The sequence below is a fragment of the Mastigoproctus giganteus genome, chromosome 7 (genome assembly GCF_048544385.1).
Source record: "Mastigoproctus giganteus isolate SK-2022 chromosome 7, ASM4854438v1, whole genome shotgun sequence".
In the NCBI taxonomy this organism is placed as follows: domain Eukaryota; kingdom Metazoa; phylum Arthropoda; class Arachnida; order Uropygi; family Thelyphonidae; genus Mastigoproctus; species Mastigoproctus giganteus.
In genome coordinates, this window is record NC_143581.1 from 58,086,826 (window position 1) to 58,111,233 (window position 24,408).

The 24,408-nt window shown below is 37.0% G+C and overlaps 1 protein-coding gene across 1 annotated transcript in view; it reads left to right on the forward strand.

The window, feature by feature from the left end:
- The window catches only part of LOC150082921 (E3 ubiquitin-protein ligase AMFR-like), a 271,559-nt gene that overhangs the window by 138,208 nt on the left and 108,943 nt on the right, over positions 1 to 24,408 (forward strand). The window contains exons 8-9 of the mRNA XM_090377682.1: positions 12,828 to 12,938; positions 23,932 to 24,131. Coding sequence (XP_090233808.1) covers positions 12,828 to 12,938; positions 23,932 to 24,131 — 311 coding nt within the window. The remainder of the gene's footprint in view (positions 1 to 12,827; positions 12,939 to 23,931; positions 24,132 to 24,408) is intronic.

Consider the following 24,408-nt stretch of genomic DNA (forward strand, 5'->3'; position numbering starts at 1 on the left):
CTGGGGTTGCTGTTTCCCATGTGTAGTACTTTACATTTGTCAATGTTAAACTTCATTTGCCACCTCTCAGCCCATCTGCTCAACCTTTCCAGATCCTGTTGCAGCAGCATAGTGTCAGTAGTGTCCTTGACAACCCTGCCAACCTTTGTATCATCTGCAAACTTGGACATTAAGCTTGATATACCATCATCAATATCATTTATAAATACAGAAAACAATAATGGACCCAACACTGAGCCCTGAGGGACTCCACTAATAACATTAGTCCACGATGAGCAGTGTCCATTGATTACCACTCTCTGTCTTCTCCCCCTCAACCACCCCTTTATCCATAGCAGCAATTTGCCTCCAATGCCACACTGCTCCAATTTGTGCAGCAGTCTTCCATGTGCAACAGTATCAAAAGCCTTTCTAAGATCCAAGTATATAATATCAAAGTTATTCCCTGCATCCAGTTCTTTTGTGACTGCATCATAGTATCCAATCAAGTTGGTCAGGCAAGACTTCCCCTTAACAAAACCATGCTGTGTCTGAGCTATAACTGAAGTCTTGTCTAAATGATCCTGCAGTGCTTCTTTAACCAGTGCCTCCATTAATTTTCCGGGAACAGAAGTTAAGCTCACAGGTCTATAATTACTTGTGTCAGCCTTTGATCCTCCTTTGTGAATTGGTGTCACATTTGCACATTTCCAGTCTATGGGTACCTCCCCTGAGTCCAAGGAAGCTCTCATAATTATGGCTAAGGGTTTGCTTACTTCCTTTGCTGCCTCCTTTAATATAACTGGATAGATCCCATCCACCCCGGGTGCCTTTCTTGTGTTTATCTTCAACAGTTTCTCCTCCACTTTACTCCCAGTTATTTCAAGATTCTGTAGCTTACTGCTAGAGTTGAATACACCTCTGGCATTCCCCTTGCTGAATAACTCCTCATGTGTGAATGTCGATGCAAAATATTCATTTAGTTTGTTAGCTACCTGAGCAGGATCATCAACAGTTAACCCATCAATATCAAGTGGACCAATCTGATTCATCCCCTTCCTTCTAGAGTTTACATAAGTAAAGAACTCTTTGCTGTTTTTCTTTGCATCCCTTGCCAAGGATTTCTCGTAATCTGCCTTCGCCTGCCTAACCTCCTTTGTAACCTGGTTGCATATCAACTTGTATCTATCATAGGCTTCTGTGTTAATTTGTAAGTATCCCATGCATTTTTCTTCTCTGCCATATGCCTCATTAGTTCATCTGACATCCATTTTGGCCTAAACCTTGAACAATATTTCTTAGTTGTGTTAGGGTAGCTAAGAATAGAAACAGGTGCATGTATACCTGCGTGTACACCAATGCTAGGAGTTTGGTAAATAAATTTGATGAATTTGAGGTATTGCTCAAAACATCAAAGGCAGATATTGTTGGGATATCAGAGACGTGGTGTCACACAGATATAAGTAATGCGGAACTGGAATTTGGGGAATACAATGTGTATAGAAAGGATAGACAGGACAGGAGGGGAGGAGGGGTTATGCTATTAATTAAGAAACACATAAAGTCCAAGGAAGTGAAGCCAGTCGACATCGATGGACAGGGCAGTGCCGAATCAGTTTGGTGTGACATAAGCATAGGGAAATCAAAATTGAGAGTAGGAGTGTGCTATAGGCCTAATGACTCTGATGAGTATAATAAGATATTGTACAGGGAAATAGAGTGGGCCAGTAAATCAGAGAGTCTTATAATGGGGGATTTTAATTTCCCAGATATTGACTGGAATTTGTGGGTTGGTCACTCGCACACTAGCAAGGCTTTTGTGGATTTATTGGATGATTGTTTTCTACACCAGCATGTTCGTGAGGCAACAAGAGGGAGCAATACTCTTGATCTGATTATCAGTAGTGACTCTTCATGCATTAAGAACCTGCAGATAAATGAACCACTAGGTGGCAGTGATCACAGTGTGTTGAAGTGGGATTTACTCAAGGAGGTAACTACCATCAGAGGTAAAGGGAAGGGTTTTTGTTTTCGTAAAGGCGACTATGATGGTCTGAGACAGTATTTAAATTCTATACAGTAGGACCAACTGATGATGTTACCAACAGCAAACTCAAAATGGGAAGCATTCAAGGAACTAATCTTGGAGGCTACCAGGCTTTACATACCAACTAAGAAATATTGTTCAAGGTTTAGGCCTAAATGGTTGTCAGATGAACTAATGAGACATGTGGCAGAGAAGAAAAATGCATGGGATACATATAAATTAATGGGTGACATGGAAGCCTATGATAGATATAAGTTGGTCTGTAACCAAGTCACAAAGGAGATTAGGCAGGCAAAGGCAGACTACGAAAAATCCTTGGCAAAGGATGCAAAGAAAAACAGAAAAGAGTTCTTTACATACTTGAACTCGAGAAGGAAAGGGATGAATCAGATTGGTCCACTGGATATTGATGGTTCAACAGTTGAGGATCCTGCTCAGGTGGCTAACAATCTAAACGAGTATTTTGCATCTACATTCACGCATGAGGAGTTATTCAGGAAGGAGAATGACGTAGGTAAAGTAAACATTGGCAGTGAGCTAGATGATTTTGTAATAACTGAGAGGAAAGTGGAGGAGAGATTGTTGAGGATAAACATAAAAAAGGCACCTGAGGTGGATGGGATCTATCCAGTTATATTAAAGGAGGCAGCAAAGGAAGTAAGCAAACCCCTAGCCATAATTATGAGAGCTTCTTTGGACTCAGGGGAGGTACCCATAGACTGGAGATGTGCAAATGTAACCCCAATTCACAAAGGAGGATCAAAGGCTGACACAAGTAATTATAGACCTGTTAGTTTAACTTCTGTTCCAGGTAAATTAATGGAGGCACTGGTTAAAGAAGCACTGCAGGATCATCTAGACAAGAATTCAGTTATAGCTCAGACGCAGCATGGTTTTGTTAAGGGCAGGTCTTGCCTGACCAATTTGATTGGATACTATGATGTAGTCACAAAAGAACTGGATGCAGGGAATAACTTTGATATTATATATTTGGATCTTAGAAAGGCTTTTGATACTGTTGCACATGGAAGACTGCTGCACAAATTGGATCAGTGTGGCATTGGAGGCAAATTGCTGCTATGGATAAGGGGATGGTTGAGTGGCAGAAGACAGAGTGGTAATCAATGGACACTGCTCAACGTGGACTAATGTTATTAGTGGAGTTCCTCAAGGTTCAGTGTTGGGTCCGTTGTTGTTTTCGGTGTTTATGAATGATATTGATGATGGGATATCAAGTTTAATGTCCAAGTTTGCAGATGATACAAAGGTTGGCAGGGTCGTCAAGGACACTACTGACGCTATGCTGCTGCAACAGGATCTGGAAAGGTTGAACAGATGGGCTGAGAGGTGGCAAATGAAGTTTAACATTGACAAATGTAAAGTACTACATATGGGAAACAGTAACCCCAGAGCAACGTATCAACTCTGCGGTACCACACTGACAGTGGTGGAGAATGAAAAGGACCTGGGGGTAATTGTGCAGGGAGATATGAAGTTCTCTGAGCAGTGCAGACGAGCTGCAAGAGTAGCTCATGGTGTCTTGTCAATGATATACAGGAATTTTTCTAGCAGGGATAAGGAGGTGATTATTCCCTTGTATAAGGCAATGGTTAGGCCACATCTTGAGTACTGTATACAGGTCTGGAGGCCTCATTTCAAGAAGGATGTAGAGCTGCTGGAACGGGTACAGAGAAGGGCAACAAGATTAGTAAATGGAACAAAGGGTTGCTCTTACGAAGAAAGGCTTAAGTTTTGCAAATTACAGAGTCTGGAGACTAGGCACCGGCGAGGTGATCTGATAGAGGTGTATAAGGCCTTGAATGGTTTGAGCATGCTCAATGCCAATGGGCTTCTTCATCTTTCTCAGAATAATCACCTCAGAGGGCATAAATTCAAATTGAGGAAGGACGGATGTCGGATAGATGTGCGGAAATTTGCCTTTGGCCAGCGGGTGGTTGGTTGGTGGAACCGACTTCCATCACTTGTTGTTGAAGTTGATAGCCTAAACAAATTTAAAGCTCAACTGGACAGGTATTTCGAACGAACGGAGGGGTGAAATGGGAGAGGGTTTTTTTTTTTTTTTTGGGCTGATGCTGAATAAGCTTGCTTTCTTGCATCGTATGCCTCTACTAATGCTAATGCTAATGCTAGTTGGTATGTAAAGCCTAGTAGCTTCCAAGATAAGTTCTTTGAATGCTTCCCATTTTGAATTTGCTGTTGGTAACATCATCAGTTGGTCCCACTGTATAGAATTTAAATACTGTCTCAGTCCATCGTAGTCGCCTTTACGGAAGCAATAACCCTTCCCTTTATCCCTAATGGTAGTTACCTCTTTCAGTAAATCCCACTTCAGCACACTGTGATCACTGCCACTTAGTACTTCCTCCATCTGCAGATTCTTAATGCATGAAGAATCACTGCTGATAATCAAATCAAGAGTATTACTCCCTCTAGTTGCCTCCCGAACATGCTGATGTAGAAAACAATCATCCAATAAATCCACAAAAGCCCTGCTAGTGTGTGAGTAACCAGCCCCCAAATTCCAGTCAATATCTGGGAAATTAAAATCTCCCATTATAAGACTCTCTGATTTACTGGCCCACTCTATTTCCCTGTACAGTTCCTTATTATACTCATCAGAGTCATTAGGCCTATAGCACACTCCTACTCTCAATTTTGATCTCCCAATGCTTATGTCACACCAAACTGACTGAACACTGCACTGTCCAGTGATGTCGACTGGCTTCACTTCCTTGGTTTTTATGTGTTTCTTAACTAATAGCATAACCCCTCCCCCCTTCCTATCCTGTCTATCCTTTCTGTAGACGTTGTACTCCCCAAATTGCAGTTCTGCATCCCTTATATCTGTGTGACACCACGTCTCTGATATCCCAACAATATCTGCCTTTGATGTTTTGAGCAATACCTCAAATTCATCAAATTTATTTACTAAACTCCTAGCATTGGTGTACACGCAAGTATACCTGCACCTGTTTCTATTCTTAGCTACCCTAACACAACCCATGGGTTTACTTGTACCGCAATGGCTCCCAGCAGTCTCTGAAATACCATGCATCTTGTTTTTCAGGCTTCTTCTCATTCTAATAGAAGCAGTGCAAGAATCTCTTTCACCTCTGCCAATGGCTACTGTCAATCTATTGGTCTTTGTCTCCCCCCAAGCTAGCAGTTTTCCGACCCACCTAACACTGCCTCGATAGCATCAGCAAATATTCTTGCACCCTTTCTATTTAAGTGTATCCCATCCCTGTAGAAGCAATCTCTCCTGTTAACAAGTACAGTCCAGGCTGAAAAAAATTCTACCCCTTGAGCCTTGCACAATCTTTCCAGGGCCGAATTGCTCGACAAGGCTCTCATCATATACTCCCTCCTATCGTGTCTGGGCAGAATTGCAGACACTTTCAAATTCAATCCTAATTCTCGGCTTTTGTTCAACAGTGACCTGTACTTGTTAAGTAATTCTGCCGGTGTCCTACTCTTAATATTATTAGTGCCAACGTGTACAACTATATCACCTTTTGTGCCCTTAAAAGATGATATTCGCTCTACAACGTCATCAACCTTTGCCCCTGGCAGACATACCCTGGTCCTGTTCCACCTATCTTTTTTACAAAGCATGTTCCCCGTTTCCCTGACAATAGAGTCACCAACAACTACTAGTTCCTTCGAGACCAGCGCATTCTGCATTGGGGGTTGTCTCTGTGTCACGCGATGCCCAAGTGCAAGCTCTGGCGTTGATGTGGGCAGCTGAGAGCTTGATGGGCCCCTCAATTTAGTTTCTTCGAGGGCATCCACCCTGTCCTTCAAGCTCTCATATAGGCCCACAAGAACGCCGAGTTGTTGCCTGATATCGATACACTCCTTGCATCGCGCACACACAAAGACATCCCCCTTGGCAGTATCATGTCCCGTACCCGATTGCTCTGCAAACATCAAGCAAACAGTGCATTTTATAAGGCTGTGAGTCAGAGGACAACTGCCCCCCTCAGTTCTGCTCTGAGCCACAGCGCTTCCATTAGCTTGAGCCTTTTGCTTTGCTGCTCTGGTCTGAGTCATGATTCTATTAATTAATTATAATTAATTATGTTATTAATTATGTTAAATATAATTAATTATATTACGTTTGTAATCTAAGTCGTTATATGTATTTATTTAAACGTACAATTTAACTGCTAACGAAGTTCAACTAACGCTATCTAGTACGGCATACAACTATCGTATCACAATGGCGGGAAAATTACGAACGGTATCGGAGTTGAAACACGTGGAAACCTTTACCGATACTTTTATGCAATTACAAGGCCGAGTAAAGAATAAATACACCAAGTTAATCAGAAAATCACAAAATAATGTTATACTACTAAATTTAAATCAAAAGTTTAAGAAAAACAATAATTTCAAATCAATAAATAAGAAAAATCCACTTAGCGGCTTGGAACACGACCGTCTCTAGTAGTCTAGTCAGCAGACTCAATTTTTTTATTTATTATAAGACATTTTGATTAACTGACCCACTATTTCTCTGTATAGTTGTTCGTTATACTCATCAAAGTCATTAGGCCTGTAACACAGTCCTACCCTTATTTTTGCTTTCCCAGTGCTTATGTCACACCAAACTGACTCAGTATGCACTGTCCAACGATGTCAACTGGATACACTGCCTTAGAGTTTGTGTTTCTTAACTAACAGCATAACTCCTTTCCTTTCTATCATGTCTATCTTTTTTCTGTACACATTGTACTCCCCAAATCCTAATTCTACATTCCTTATATCTGTGTGACACTGTCTCTGATATCTCAACAATATCTGCCTTTGCTGTCTTGACCAGCACTTCAAATTCATCAAATTTATTTACTATACTCCTAGCATTGATGTACACGGAAGTATACATGCACTTGGTCTTGCCATTAGTTACCCTAACACAGTTCATGTATTTTCTTGTTTCATGATGACTCCCATTTCTCTTGAGATCCCCAGCAACTTGCTTTCCAGTCTTCTGCTCATTCCAATTAAAGCAGTAATTAACAGTAGCAGCAAACTCTGCTTGCTGCTACTGTTAATCTATTAGTTTGTATATTTCCCCCAAGCTTTGAGTTTTCCAACCAACCTAACACTGCCTTGTTGCATCACCAAATATTCTTGCACCCTTTCTATTTATGTGTATCCCATCCCTGTATAAGCAGTCTCTCCTGCATACACTCCCTCCTATTGTGTCTGTATATATTCATATACACATTTTTGAAAATTTGCACAATTAATAGTTTAAAGTGGAAGAGGTTGACAGTTTCCTTTTTATATTTTATGTCTATAATGTTGCTGTTTAATTTTCATCAGAATTTTTTTTATTTTTTGGAAATAAACAATATAAAACACTATCATTTAAAGGTTTAATTTTTTTTAAATAAAAATAAAAGATTACAGTAAGATTTGTAATCCCTTAAGAAAAGAAGAAATATTGGTATATTCCAAGCAGAATTAAAAAACAAAAACAATTTTCCAGAAATTGAAAAGAAAGTTTTCACCTGTTAGGTATTGTGTTGCAATCTTGTTCACATTTGGGAACACTACTATTGCAGGAATAATTATGAGGTGACAGTTTTGTTACTTGGTAGTGCATCATTTTTAGTTTTGTGTGTGGGATTTGAGGGGGGGGGGCAAATTTCCAATAGCCTTGAATTTCATAGAAAGAAAAGGAAATAGATGATGCAATATATGTATAACTGATTTTAAAAAATGCAGCCAAAAATTTTTAAAATTTGTCACACACTGTAACAAAAAAAAAAAAAAAAATTAATTAATTAAATAAAATCTATCTTCATTTATTGCTGTTTGTCTAATTTTGATATGCCTGATTATGAATATTAACTTTTTTCACTGCATCCCCAGTTTTATCAGATATTTTAAAAAAATCAAATTTGTGTGTAAATATGCTACATCCATGTTTATCAAAGATTTATCTAATTTACAGACAGAGACTGTCCCTTCATCAATCTCGCGAGACTATCTTGCAACAATTTTTCAAGGCCTTGAAAAATTTGTTTCACTATTCCTTCTGTAACAAAATATTGGCATGAAGACCTTGTTTTGTTTTGATAAGAATATTGTTAGCTTCATTGTGTATACCAGGGTAAATTTCTGTCTGATTGGTCATATCCTTCTGATAAAGTGCTGGCTTATTGCTCTGCTGTCTCATAAATAGAATTAGCAAGCAAGAATACTTAGTGTAACCAACTTGCACAACCCAAGAGGGAACCATAACACCTTGAATTCTACAGACTTTCCATTTGTTGCTTTCATAGTTGACCTTCACCACCAAATTCTTATTTTTAATAATTTTCCTTTATATGAACTGAGTGAGCTACAGAAATCAATAGAAATTTACTCATTTTGAGGGGGGGAAACATCCTTTAGACATTTTTTCCATTTCACTGAATGAGTACAGTTCTGCTTAATTGTAATCAATACTTTAAAGGAGTTCATTCATAGCTGAGCAACAACTCTGAATTGGCAACCACTCTGAAAACTTCAAAAATGAGATGCATTTTCCTGTAGGTAGTCTTGTGGCTAGTATCCTGGGTTTTGCTTCTTTGAAATAACAATCATAGTAATCCTTGTTCTGTTCTGTTCACTAGATAAGTATTTCATCAATAAGGTCTGTTATAAGGAAGATCAACTGAGAATTGTAAGTTTTCACTATAGGGTACTTGTGCACTAGAGAATGTTATATTTAGGTATGAAACATTGAAATGTTAACTGTGGTCAGTGCTTTTTTCAAATTCAAGGACTTGCAAAACTTCTGGCTACCATATAGTTATCTTTCTAGTGTTACACAATATAGAAGGCACCCATAGTTTGTCTATATTACTTGTAAGCATTCCAAAATATGCTTCACATACACTTCAGAACTTAGTGCCACCTAAAATCATGTGCTTGGCATATTTTGGACTAGCATAGTTTCCTTGCACAGGACACTGAAAATAGTTTACAACTTCAGCTGTTAGCCATAAAAATCCAAAACCAAAAAAATAAAACAAATACATGCATTTTAAAGTATTTGTGTAATGTACATAGCAGGTGTAAAAGTTAAATTACAATTTCTTCAAAATATTGTGAATGTTCAGCAAAACCAGTACGAAAATCTACCTGATGCAGCAAAATTACAAAATGTAGAAAATTATCATGAACACTGCATAACAAATTTTTGTTATGCAGTGTTTAACCCCCTTCTCGGAACATTTTTTTCCGGAAAATGTGCCGCAATGGATCGACTTTTTATTTTACAGATTAAAAGTATGCATCATGCCAATGCTCATTGTAGTTTTTTGTGTTTTTTATTAATTTTTTTGTAGAAAATACATGGGAGTAATTAACCCATTTGGGCTATTCCGAGTTATCTCGTATACGCCAAAAAGTGTGCAAATTATACAGATTCAGATTTTTTCTAATAAATTAGCACTTGAGCCTAAAAGAAAGGCACAGAAAAATTCTTCATTACTCATCATATAAATAAATATAAAAAATCAAGTGGAACGCACAAGCAGTAACCTCCAGCCACAAGCAGTAATCACGAACTAACCACATTCTGACACGCACACACACGCCAAAGTGGACAGGAAAGGTAAGCATCCCTTACGGGCAGAAGTTCAAGAGGGTGCCGAAATATTTTTTATATTGTTTTTGTGAATTATTTTCGTGAGTTCAGTATTCAGCAGTTAAGGCGGCAAATTATATTTTGCTTATTGGGGGCACAGGAATGTGTGCTACTGTTCTGATATTGCTGTACAATATAAGTAAAACGAAAGCCAGTTATTTGCTGCCAGGCATAAGAAAATCCTGAGAAAACTTGGGATTTACCTGCCTAATGCAAAATTAGCCAGATAAATGCCAGAGAAAATACATTTCAGTCCTAAATTTGGAGGTATTATTGTTTGCTTCGGGTATTATTGTATCCCGAGATATTTTGTGTAGTTACAAATAACTTTTAAAACTAAAAACGAGATATCTTGGGATAATCCATGAAGCGGTTAATATACATTTCATTGAGGGCCTTCCAGATAAAATTTAAAAAAGCAATGGTGTGCAGATGTATCTAGATAATATACTAAATTAAGTCATCATATTTATATTTTAACAATGCATACCTTATTGCATACTGAACATGAGACGATATTTAAACAAGATTCAATCTTCACTTTAACTTCAATTGAATCAAACTGATAATCTAGCCAACCGGGTTAGCCGAGTGGGTAAAGTACCTGCCCGGCAACCCAAAGGTTCCGGGTTCGATTCCCACCTCGGGCTTGGATCAAAGTACTGCAAAAACCTTGGGAGGTGCAATATGGCCACAGAAGCCGATGCGCCAACAACTACCAAATCAAAAAAAAAAAAAAAAAAAAAATCAAAACTGATAATCTAATTCAATTAAAAATGTTCTCTCACCCCTCCTCCACCTATATGTTGGAAAACCTCATTATTTTGAGAAAAAACTTGTAATAGATGTTCTCTTTGAAGCAACAAAAGTGTTTAGTTTAGAGCAGTTTTTGCCAAGATAATGCATAGTGCATTTGAAAAGTTCCCTGAATTGAATGCCAGTATTTAAATGGTTTGCATTATGGCTGTAAGGGGTGTTGACATTGACCTTGGTGCACACATGTGCCAAGTGGGAGCTGGATTGACACACTTCACAGCTGACTGATTGTGGAACTTAGCATTTTGAATAGCATGCTAAAGTCAAGATCTTTAAACACGAGGAGAGTGCTATAGAGATGATGTGAGCATTACGGAAAGTTTATGAAGATGATGCTTTGAAGAAAACTGCACTTTAAGAGTGGTTTAATCGGTTAAAAATGGACGGAAAACACTTGAAGGTGATCCTTATGGTGAATGCCCTTCGTCACAAAATGACAAATGGCATGAAAGTGAAGGAATTTGTGTGAAATAATAGGCAAATGACTTGTTGTGATTGCTCATGAAGTTGGACTATTTAGGGATGCATCAAAGTTTGTTCCATGCTTTCTGTTGGACGATTATATCTACTGCAGGACCGTTGCAAATGATTTGTTCGAAAAATTTATGCTGGAAAGAAAAGTGAACATTGGGGATGAGGCCTGGGTATTCATCTGTGACACTGAGACTAAGGTGGATCATCCAAATGGCAAAGAAAAATGTCTCCACATCCCAAGTAGTCTCTTGCAAGAAAATGCAATGTCAAAGTCATGTTGGTCATTTTTTTTGTCAATGAGGTCATAGTGCACCATGAATTTGTAACTACGGAGAAGCATTATTGCTGCTTACTACTTTCAGGTTTTGACATGTTTGCATGAGAATTTGAGGTAAAGACGACCTCAAAAATGGAGGAATGGCTGGCTTCTGCACCATGATAATGTGCCCATTCATAAAGTGATGGCAGTTCAGTAGCTCTTGACTGCTAAAAAAAAAATTACAGTAATGCAGCAGCCTCCCTACCTTCTATCATCTGACTGTTCTCTGAACTGAAAATGGGGTTTCAAGATCATTTCACTACAGTGGATATCAAAGTTTGGATATCAAATGATAAAGTGGCCCTACATGCACTAAAAAAAAAAGAAACCCACTAGGTTAAGGAATTCTGATGGAGCAAGTGTGTGTGTGTGTGCGTGCGTGCATGCATATGCAGCAGGAAGGTACTTTGAAGATGATTAGGTTAGTATGTGCAGTTCTGGTTTGCATATTTACTGTTCTGGATTTTATATTTACTGGAAAAAAAAAAAAGTATTACTGATTGTTAGGGGTTTGATTGATTATCTTGTGATAAGAACTAACTAAAGATCTTGTAATATGCAGGAAGTTTTGTGGCTAGGTTTGAGATTTTAAAATTTTCACCTTTATTCTTGCTTTTATGTGTAATGCAGAAAATCACCCCTCTCTCTCTCTCTCTCTCTCTCTCTCTCTCTGTGTATATTTATTGGGACATTATTTAGTCTACACTAGGTGATATGGAAAACCATTGCACTGTTTTGATATATTTTATTTATTGGTAAATTTATTTTTTTTTCTCCTTTTATCTTCTGAATCTGTTCAAATATCTTTTATCAGTTTAATGTAGGGTAAAGAAACTTGCCAAACTTATTTAGCTATACTGGCTATGGAGGTTAGGTTTTTCACTGAACAGATATGTTTTCCCATATCTGGTCTCTTTGACATGACTCTTCTGTTGATTACTTTCATTCTTTGGAGTTATAATTTCGTGTTGAGCATTCTTCTACCATGGCTACATTGATGGGAAGGTGCCGTGGTTCGGTTCCTTGCATAGCAGGTTAGTTAGGTTTTCTAGTTGAATTATAAATATGAATGTTGACAGATCAGAGTAAGCCTTGTGGTAAGATTGAACTGATCAACTGTTGCAAGTGGTGGATCGGTGACCTCTTTTTTAAAACAGGGTTCGATATTGTGACAGAGGGAGAGAAGATGGATTTTCACTGCAAAGGTAATTGTCTCGAACACTTATGCATGACAAAAAAGAAATATTTATAATGAAAAGATCTTGTAAGTGATGTAATAATCAGTATTATTACACATGCATATTGTTTGGGTTAGGAAATCTGCATCTTGTAATCTAGGGTTGTAATTATATTCAAATATTGTGGTTAATTTCTGAACAGGTTTTTGTTGTTGAAATTATTTATTTACTTTATTTTTCCTTTTGGAAAGCTCATCTAATAAAGGTAGAATTCAATGTTTTTATTTCAAGTGCATTACATAAGTATAGATGTAATAGATCTATCCGCTATTTTTCTTTTTATAGCTACCCTATGGCTACTTCAGAAGAACTGGAGAAAAATAGTGATGATTGTGCAATTTGTTGGGATCATATGGAATCTGCAAGGAAGCTGCCATGTGGACATTTGTTTCATAAGTATATATTAATTTATATGCAGAATAAATACATTTAAGATATGCGATATTACTACTTTTTAGAATCAGTTGTTTCTTCTATTCTGCCCTGTCTTTAATTCTTACTTTTCAGAATTTTCACATCATTAAATACACCAGTCTGAATTTAAAAAAAAATAAAAAGCTCTCTGATGTTTTATGGTGGTAAGAAATCTGAAGTAAATTTTTAATGTAAATTTTAAAAGCTACTTCAAGTTTTGTTCTATCACATCAGAACTTTTTGACAAAAAAAGTGTTTCTGGTTTCTTTTGTATTTTTACAGATTTTAAAAATGAAATATTTTTATATAAAAATATTTAAAAACAAAAATATCAAAAGCTGTCTTCCTGTCAAACATTTGATGGCTGTGTACTGGATTTCTTATACATCAGACTGGGTTAAACTTAAAGCATTTTTGACTTCCTCAGGCAGTTAGTTTTAGAACAGGCCCGAGCAAACTATGGCCCGTAGGCCGCATGCGGGCTGCCACACATTTTTGTGCGGCCTGCGAGCTTTTACAATATTTTTGAAAAAATTTTACTTATTTTATGCCTTATTTTATGCAAAAGGCATAAAATAAGTAAAATTGTATATGTAATATATTATAGAATATGTCGACTTGTAAATTGTTTTATTATCTCTGTATTGTTCAAATTGAGATAGAATTTGAAATTGTGCACGAACAGGAGTGAGCCAATGGGCGCTTTTATAACAGTATAATTTGCAATTATAAACTAACCGCACAAAACTACGGTAACAGACAACCGGTGATGATGACAACGGATTTGTTGCGGTGGCGGAGTAATAGGATAGGACTGCTGACCGGCCGCAGTTCCAATCTGTTTTCTCTGACGGTCATCCCGCCGTTAGTTTTATTGCGTTATCTTCGGTTATCATCTTGGTGCCATAGTGATGATAAAAATAATATTTACGCCCTTTTAAAAATGAATAAAAAACGAAAAATTCAACAAGGGCATCGTGTCTTCAATGAAGAGTGGAACACATATTTTTTTGCTAACATAAATAACAAGACTATTTGTTTCATCTGCCGGGAGAGTGTCTCAGTGTTGAAAGAGTACAATATTAAAAGACATTTCACTACTAAACATTCCGAATATGATGCCAATTTAACTCCGGAAGCAAGAAAAAAAAACTGTTGATGGATTGATTCAAAATTTATCTAGACAACAAAATGTGTTTACTTGGGTAACTAAAGAACAAGAAGCTACTGTAGAGGCAAGTTTTGTTATTTCTCATATAATTGCAAAAAGCAACAAGCCTTTTTCTGAAGGAGACTATATTAAAGAATGTACGACTGAAGCTTGTGGAATTATATGTCCTGACATTAAACACAAATTTGAGAATATAAGTTTATCTCAGCGAACCGTAGTAAGAATTGAATGTATCGATACAAATTTGAATGAGCAATTATTATCAGTATTAGAATCCATAACATGGTACTCGATAGCTCTCGACGAAAGTAACGACCAAAAGAATACTGCGCAGTTATTAATTTTCATACGTGGATGTACCTCTAATTCTGAAATTATTGAAGAGCTTCTTTCAATGGAATCTCTTAAAGACCAAATAATGGGAGCTGATATATTTGAAAAAGTTGAAAAATGCTTAACAAGATATAATTTACAATGGAACAAAATGGTAAGCATAACACTGACGGAGCACCAAGTTTGAAAGGTAAAAATGTTGGAGCATTAAAGAAAATTCAGGATAAAATTTGTGAAAATTATCCTGATTATAATTTAATTACAATTCATTGTATGATACATCAACAAGTATTATGTAAAAATGTGTTAAAAGTTGAACATGTCAACATCTTGTATTATTAAACTAGTAAATTTAATACGATCGAGAGGCCTGAAACACAGTCAATTCGTTAATTTTTTCTTCAAGATAGTGAATCAGAGTACACAGATATTCCTTATCATAGCCAAATTCAATGGTTTAGCTTAGGAAAAGTTCTTCGGCAAGTATGGGATCTTCGAGATGACATCATTCTATTTTTAAAACTGAAAAATATTATGCACTTTCCTGAATTAACTGATAATAACTGGATTTGTGATTTTGCATTTACCCTGGACATCGTGACACACTTAAATACTTTCAACACCGTGTTACAAGGGAAAAATTTATATGCCCGTGATATGGTAAAAAAATTGAATGGATTTAAATTAAAACTCCAGTTGTTCCTTCGATATTTATTAATTAACAAGGTAGACCACTTTCCAACCATGAAGTTGCTGAAGATTCCAGAAAATAAATTTGAAAAATATTGTGAAATTATCAATGCTTTGAATGATGACTTTTCACAAAGATTTGGCGACTTCCGAAAAAAAAATTGAGACAAGTTTGGCAATAGTGCGCGACCCATTTTCAATAGAAATTGATAGTGAACTACAGCTTCAGATTATAGATCCACAGTGTGATACTGATTTAAGGGAATTGCACCATCATGAGGAAATCTGTAAATTTTACAATACTCTTAATTCGGGCAAATTCAACGAACTTAAAGATTTTGCCCAAAAAATGTTGGTTATTTTTAGATCAAAATACATACCGGTATGTGAGCAAACATTTTCCGTCATGAATCTAAATAAAAATTCTTTACGATTAAGCATCACCGATGAACATTTACAAGCAGTTTTAAGAATCTCAACTACAAAATTAACACCCGAAATTAAATTTAAAAAATGGTAAAAGATGTAAAACAGTTCCATTCATCTCATTAAATTCTTGGTTGTTAGAGAATAATTTTTATGTTATATTTCTTCTCCATGATAACAAATAATATATATCTAAAAGTAGTATTTTATGTGCAGGGCCCACCTTCTTTTTGAATTCCTAATGTGGCCCTTCAGCCAAAAAGTTTGCCCAGGCCTGGTTTTAGAGGCTGTTCTGTACTGCTGAATGCTAAAAGAGAACAGCCTTATGCAGCTAGTTTCAGAGGCTGTTCTCTTTTAGCATCCAGCAGTAGTTGGCCAGCATATCAACATTCCATCCCCCTTTGCACATTTTTTCCCATTTCTTTTATTTCCTGATGGAATATTTCCCCTGCTCTTCACTTTCAACTACCTAAATTTTAAATACTTGAGATACAAGTGCAAGAAATGTACTTTAACAGTCATGTTGCAGCCTTAAAGTTTGCTCAAGTTGTTCAGCATGCCATTCATGATTGTCTCATAATTTGGGTGTTTGTTTCCCAAAAATTTGCATAACATTTATAAAACCAATCCAAGCATCTTTCAGTTTGGTTCATGCATTCTTCAAATTTAGAGTTTAGCACCAGCCTGTAGATTTGGGATCTAACAAAAATTCCTGCTTTTAATCCCCCCCTCCCATATGCAAATGATGACAATCATTTGCATATGGGAGAAAAGTATGTTCAAGTATGTTTGCTTAGTGCAAACATACTTGAAACAGTTTTCCTCTTTATTCAGGGGCGCCTCCGTAGCCAGGTGGGCAGGAGCAGCAGTACGTAGCACACGCTTCTTGATCAGACCAGGGTTCGAGCCCGTGACCACCAAATACGGAGGATGTGGAAAGGTCAGGGAATGACCACCGCATATCCCCGGAGCAATATGGCCTTAGTTGCTAATGCTTCTAAAAATCAAATAACAAACAAACATTCTTTATTCAGGACTTGGTTGAATTGTTTCATTAAACTTAGCTTTGTATGCAGAGGAAGTAAATACTTTGTTTTGATTTCCTAGTAGCTTTGTCCTGAACGTTCTTTAAATCTGGTGTCAGTCAGAGACTGTCTTTGTAACTACACTAATTTTGCCAGTGCTCACGTCTTGCTTGAATATCTCACTTACACAGAAAGCAAGGCATTTTTGTGTAACCAAGGTGTTGACCGAATAGCAGACCAATAACTTAAATTTTAGCATTCAGTTGGACCATGATCCTTGTGCTGAAATCTTTTCTAAAAGAAGCTTAAAATTTTCATAGTTTCCATTTAAGTGAGCTTGTTTTCATTATGATGGAGAACTCCTCTGAAGTTTTGCTTTGAGTCAATAAATAGCCTCCATTCTGGATTTTTAGAAAATTCCAAAATAGTTCATAACTACAGGAATGTTATTGCACTATATCAATGAGCATTTTTTGGGAAAGGGTGGGAACAAATTCTGTTTTGCGATGTCTATACCATGAAAAGACTGTTCATGGAGGCTAGTGGATTCTTGGATTTCAGTTTTGACCCTAAAAGCTCTGCAGACCCGTATGTAGATTTAAATTTCTCGCAAGATTGTCTAGTTCACTTTGTGTAAACAGCTGTAGTCAAGAGTTGTGAATTTCTGTGTCATAATAGTTTAGATCACAAATGTCAAATTGTAGTTTGGGTCCTTTGGGGTTATTGGTCTTACAGCTGGAGTAATGTTGTCGTGTACACAATGCTCTTAATTGTTATTCGTGTTATAACCTGCTACATTTAGGGAACAAAAGTAGCATCATTAATGTGATCCCATCACAGACACCCCATTTATACTGGTCATTCTTGTTCTCCTCTAATGTGTGCTTCACACTTCAGCCTTTAATATGAACAGAATGTACAATAGGAATCAAATTCCTATTATGAAGCAGCACAGTTTACACTAACTTCTACTTCAAGTATCTGTGAAAAGATTCCACTTTTCTGTGTTGTGATTAATACCATTTTCTTTGTAATAGTAATAACCATATAGTGCAAGGAAGCCACAGGCTTTTTTTTTTTTTTTGTACTGTCAACCCCCCTCCCTCCCCAAGTTAGTTAAGAAAATACAAATTATTTGCTTCCCTCTTCACATAGGTAACCATCCAGTTGACCTTTAAATTTATTCAAATTTTCAGCCTCAACTACCTGCAAAGGCAACTTACTCCACCAGTTGACAACTTACTGGCTAAAAGAAACTTCCTACAGTCTAGTCTAAATATCTTTCCTTGTTATATATATATATGTATTCACCCTACTTCTGGAATCCTTTATAATAGTGAAATAAAGACCATCAAATCAAAATAACAAAGGGATTCTGCAACAGTGCAAAAGCTTGCATAAATGACTTTTTTGGTACATGGGAGACAGACTTGCAGCTGGGATCCATTCAGTTCCACCTTTTTTTTTTTTTTTTAATGGTGCTCTCTATTGGATTTCATTGATTAAGGAAATGTGTCACTTCATTCGAATAGGTTTCTGTAATCCTGTTCACCTGATTCATCATTTAGTTGTGAAGGCTATTGTGTGGATTGGGAATTGGCAGATCATTGTGTGGCACCAGAACAATAGGAATTTTGTGGGATATGCTACAGCTTTTCAAACTGCAGACTTTGATAAATCCATCATAACAAAAATAGCAGTCATCATAACAGTTTGTGGGCTCTCTCCACAATCAAGGCATGGCAAAAAGACACACTTGAACCACCAAAAAAAAAAGGAAAAAAAAAAATGGTGACTAGTGAATGGATTTGAACTGGTGCTATCAAAACTAAAGCTTAAGTTTTACATTGTTTTATACCACATGATCTCTCCCTCCCATTTCTGATTATACATTTCTTAATTGATTATCAAAAATCCATAATAAATTATACCCATTTACTACACAAAACCTTCCCTGTAATGTTGTCCTCTACCACAGCAGAAATGAGATGCCCACAAGTTGTCTTGATCACCCATAGACATTCCAAAATAGTATTTTTTTTTATGCACTAAAAAACTTGACACCAATAATGTTATGGTTCAACTACTTTGGATCTGTATAATTTATACAAAAATACAGCAGAATGAGTCTGGGTGTAACATAACTTTATTTCAATAGTCATAGAAAACCACAGGGGGGGGAAGAAACATCTACACCCTTTGATTGTAGAGGAAAACTAATAACGTGTTGAAAGCTTTAACCTTTTCTTATCTACTACTTTTTTTTTGGCCAGTATATCAAAAGCCTGTGGCTTCCTTGTAATGTCTTTTGAAAACTTTGAAAGCTTTTTTTTTTTTTTTTTTTTGCTTCAAAGCAGCAACAAGTTCAGCTCTGTTTTTTGGGCAGTCTCTTGTCACACTGTAGGATTGAGGGCAGGGCTTAGGTGAAGACCTTCCCCATTGTGTTGCCACAACGTGATGTATGTTGTGCAGAACATCCAATAGACTCAGCATTCATGATTTTGCTCCAGATTAAACCATGAAAAGCAGTCCCAGACCATCATGCTGCCTCTGCTAAGCTTCATTGTTGGGACAGAATAGTCCAGTAGATACCTTTCTCCTGGCATGCACCACCATCAGACTATGGCTGTTAGACGAAGTCTATTATGCCATGTACCATGACGTCACTCCAAAGCACAACTTTCCTTTAGTTTATGGTTCAAGCATACCAAGCCTTACCCTAAGCAAGACAGCATCTGGCATTAGTCAGGGTGATTAGTGGCTTGTGGACAGTTGCACGACCATGGTAACCCATATCATGCAGTATTCTGTGCACTATATTGGTACTGATGCATGTCTCAATTGTCTCACTGAGTGTTCATGTATGCTACAACAATGTCGCCTGCATTCTGAGCAGATGATCATTTGCAGGGCTCTCCTGTCATGTTTGTCAGTTTTTGAAGTTTTCTGGGCCCTTTCATGACTATTTCAGCACCAATCTGTGTCCATTTGGAGGTCACATCACCTAGGGATCTTCAGTGCCACTAAAATGTCATTGTACACATAGGTTGCTCATGTGACTATTACATACAACCCTGTAATTCCATTAACTCTTATCAGTTGCAGCATATTTTCTTATCAGATGCAGCATGGTTTTGTTAAGGGAAGGTCTTGCCTGACCAATTTGATTGGATACTATGATGTAGTCACAAAAGAACTGGATGCAGGGAATAACTTTGATATTATATATTTGGATCTTAGAAAGGCTTTTGATACTGTTGCACATGGAAGACTGCTGCACAAATTGGAGCAGTGTGGCATTGGAGGCAAATTGCTGCTATGGATAAGGGGATGGTTGAGTGGCAGAAGACAGAGAGTGGTAATCAATGGACACTGCTCAACGTGGACTAATGTTATTAGTGGAGTTCCTCAGGGTTCAGTGTTGGGTCCGTTATTGTTTTCGGTGTTTATGAATGATATTGATGATGGGATATCAAGTTTAATGTCCAAGTTTGCAGATGATACAAAGGTTGGCAGGGTTGTTAAGGACACTACTGACGCTATGCTGCTGCAACAGGATCTGGAAAGGTTGAACAGATGGGCTGAAAGGTGGCAAATGAAGTTTAACATTGACAAATGTAAAGTACTACATATGGGAAACAGTAACCCCAGAGCAACGTATCAACTCTGCGGTACTACACTGACAGTGGTGGAGAATGAAAAGGACCTGGGGATAATTGTGCAGGCAGATATGAAGTTCTCTGAGCAGTGCAGACGAGCTGCAAGAGTAGCTCATGGTGTCTTGTCAATGATAAAGAGGAATTTTTCTAGCAGGGATAAGGAGGTGATTATTCCCTTGTATAAGGCAATGGTTAGGCCACATCTTGAGTACTGTATACAGGTCTGGAGGCCTCATTTCAGGAAGGATGTGGAGCTGCTGGAACGGGTACAGAGAAGGGCAACAAGATTAGTGAATGGAACAAAGGGTTGCTCTTACGAAGAAAGGCTTAAGTTTTGCAAATTACAGAGTCTGGAGACTAGGCACTGGAGAGGTGTATAAGGCTTTGAATGGTTTGAGCATGCTCAATGCCAATGGGATTCTTCATCTTGCTCAGAATAATCAGCTCAGAGGGCATAAATTCAAATTGAGGAAGGACGGATGTCGGATAGATGTGCGGAAATTTGCCTTTGGCCAGCGGGTGGTTGGTTGGTGGAACCGACTTCCATCACTTGTTGTTGAAGTTGATAGCCTAAACAAATTTAAAGCTCAACTGGACAGGTATTTCGAACGAACGGAGGGGTGAAATGGGAGTGGTGTGTGTTTTTTTTTTTTTTTTTTTTGGCTGATGCTGAATAAGCTTGCTTTCTTGCATCATATGCCTCTACTAATGCTAATGCTAATATTGTTCCGGTCTGCAAGCACATTTATGGCATTGCTGACCTGTGTGTGTTTGGTAGGATGTGTGACTAACTAACTATCAACAGAGGAGTGAGTTGTCTGAATATTAATGATAGGGCAGTGTATGTAATATATATAAATGTCACAAAATCATCAAATGATGCCAAAATATTGACTACAGAAAAACCAATAACACTATTGTCATAATCCAAAATGTATATAAGAAACAGTTAAATATAAACAAACTTTTTTTTCTTTTTGTCAGCACAGTTTTCTTTATTTTAATTTAGTATATCTTGTAGCATCAGGGCTACAGTTCAGCAGCTAAATTTAGGCTAATAATTTTCAATGTGCTACTCTCTGCCATTCATGACTGGTCCTTTGCACTTAATTTTATTCTTGGTTTTTAAGATTGATTGCAGTATGTTATCACACACCTGGAGACCCCCCCTCCCCACAATTCCACAAGATGAGGAATGGTAGCCTATTCATTAACTTCTTTTGTTCATTATGCCTTTCATTACTTGCATTGATCTTTTTGTCATAGTATACTTGAAACACCTTTATTTTAAAAAATTAAATTTAAAGCAAAAGCCACAGGCATTATTGTGCATACGTCTTGCTAAATTCATTTAATGTAACTTAGCTTATTTTATCTTATGCTTATCTTGCACGTTTTATTTAATTTTGCTTTGCTTTGTGTAAGTTTATTTTGCTTATTTTATTTTACTGCTGCTGAAATTGTTTTTACTCATCTGCTTTGTTTCAAAATGTTATGCTTTTGTACCTAATTATTCTTCTATAAATATAACCACACATCTTTGTTTATTTTGTTTCAAATTAATATTGTTTATTTTCACTTTTCATTAATTTGAATGTTGCTCCTGGAATTTTTGGATTTATTATAGCAATTCTTTGACAGTATGATTTCAGATTCTTCATGCTACCCTGACTACTTTTAGGGGAATAAAAGGGACTACTCTTAGTCATTTTTATTTCAGATACTGCACTCTCGTGTTGTTTGCTATCCTGATTACTATACATTATATAAATCTGATTTGTTCAGAACATTTCAGAAACCTAATTATTGTTTTTAGCAGATCTCTGTTATCCCATTGAAAAAATTAAAGAAATGTGTTACTCTTTAAAGCTGTTATTTTATGTTTTATATCTATATGGTATCTGTTCTCTGCTATACCTGTGCGATATGTAAATCCCTCTGGTCTTTAAGCTCTGTCTGTTTTCTTCAAGCCAGAGCATCAAACGCTGAGTTCTGAAATGGGCTAATAGGTAAGATAGTCTTACCAACCGAAAATGTCTGAAGATCTACATTATGCTGCTGCTGTAACTATACACCGGTCATACACAGAATTATAATTAGTGACTTGAACATTTCTTTGGGGGTGGGGAGAATGATTAAGAGTGCAATCCAAGGACATTTAGATAAAAATGGCATTCTGAAGAACACTTAACACGTTTTTATTGAGGGAAGTCATGTTTAATTAATGTGGTTAGCTGTTTTGACGCAGTTATGAGCTGGATGTGGGAAATAATTTTGCTTTCGTTTATTTGGATTTTAGAAAGTCATTTGACTTGATCCCTGAGGAGAGCTTACTATTATAAGCTTAAACAGGCGAGGATCACTGGAGAGATTCTAAGATGGATCACAGGTTGGCTACAGGACAGGGGTCAGAGAGTTGTGATTAATGGGTATTCTTTGATTAGTGCAGTGTTATAAGAGGAGTTCTCCAGGGCTTGGTTCTTGAACCACTGTTGTTTCCATTTTTCATAAACAACCTTGACAAGGGGATAGAGGACACTGAAAAAATTTTTCAGATGATGTAAGGATTGCGAGAGTGGTTAATGATCAGTATCAAACAGTGTATACTTCAGGATGACTTGAGCAGGTTTCAAGAATGGCCAGAAAGGTGGCAACTATGTTTTATAATGCAGCAAAATCCAAAGTTTTACATTTGGAGAATAGCAACCACAAAATAATTTACCCACTTGATGGGATTGAATTAAAAACAGTAGAGGAGGAAAGGGATCTTGGAATCATAAGTGCAGATAAAGTTCTCTGAGTAGTGTAGACAGGTGACCAGGAAAGCCTGTGGTGTCCTATCAATGATATACCAATCAGTAGCCTCTAGAGATAGGGAAGTTTTAATCCCATTGTATTAGGCAGTTGATGTAAGACTGCACTTGGAATACTGTGTCCAAGTCTGGAGACCTCATCTAAAAAGTGACACAGAGCTTGAAGGGGTTCAAGCCAGGCAGGCAACCTGCATACCTGTAAAAGGGCAATCATGAGCAAAGACTTGGAATATGTGGACTTCAGAGCTTGGAAACCAGGCACCTTGGGGGGGGGGGGGTCTTGATTAAGTTTTATAAGTCTGAGAGGGATTAGTCGAATGAAGGTAGAATTTTCACTCTTATAAAGTGAATTTGTAACCCCTAGGGGCTCATAAATTAAAATTACAGGAGAAGAGGTGTAGACTGGATTGCAGGAAGTTGATTACTGGATTGAGTCATCTCTGGGTGGTTGAAGTTGAGAGCTTGGAGAAATTGAAAGGCCAATTGGATAATTAATTATCTATATGAGGAGAGGAGCACATTATAATTAATCTATTTTTTACATATTTTCTTGTCTCTTTCCCTCCCCCCCCCCATTATCTGTGGCTTTTCACTATATGGTTAATACTCACTATTGTAATCTGCAAGGTTCTGAATCAGTGACTCTATTCTTTAATGATTTGAGTAATGCCTGTTTTTAAGCTAATCATACCCAATTTTCTCCCAGTATTAAAAGCTCAACTATCTGCATGACTGAATTTCCCCCAAGCTTGATTCTGTTTTGGTGATTGTAATTATATCTTTTGTAGTTATTAAATAATATTGTTTTTAGAGACAATATGACTGTATAAATGTATTTTATTCATTTATTATTAATAGTTCATGTCTACGATCGTGGCTTGAACAAGACACATCTTGCCCCACGTGTAGAAAAGCTTTAAGTGATAGTGCTGACTCGGATCCAAATGCAAATATTGAAGGGAATAATCATAACAATATTTTAGGTTCTCTTGGAGGACAGGATGATCCACCAGCTCGACCTGTCAATCAGACCACTAATCACTTCTTCCATTTTGATGGTGAGTAACTTTTTTATTTTGATTAAAAATTAATGAGAATTACCAAAAGTTAGTAAACTTAATATAATAATTAAACATTGCTTGCAATAAAAGTGTAAGTACTGTTTAATTGGTAGTTACCAGTGAAACACTACATTGACTCTGACAATGAAAAAAAACTACTTGCACATATCAATTAACCATTAGTGTTAGTAGGCATTTTATTCTTTAATAATAAAATAATAAGTGAAGATAGTTATTGTCATTATAGTTAATTGTGGTTATAGTTAATCATTAA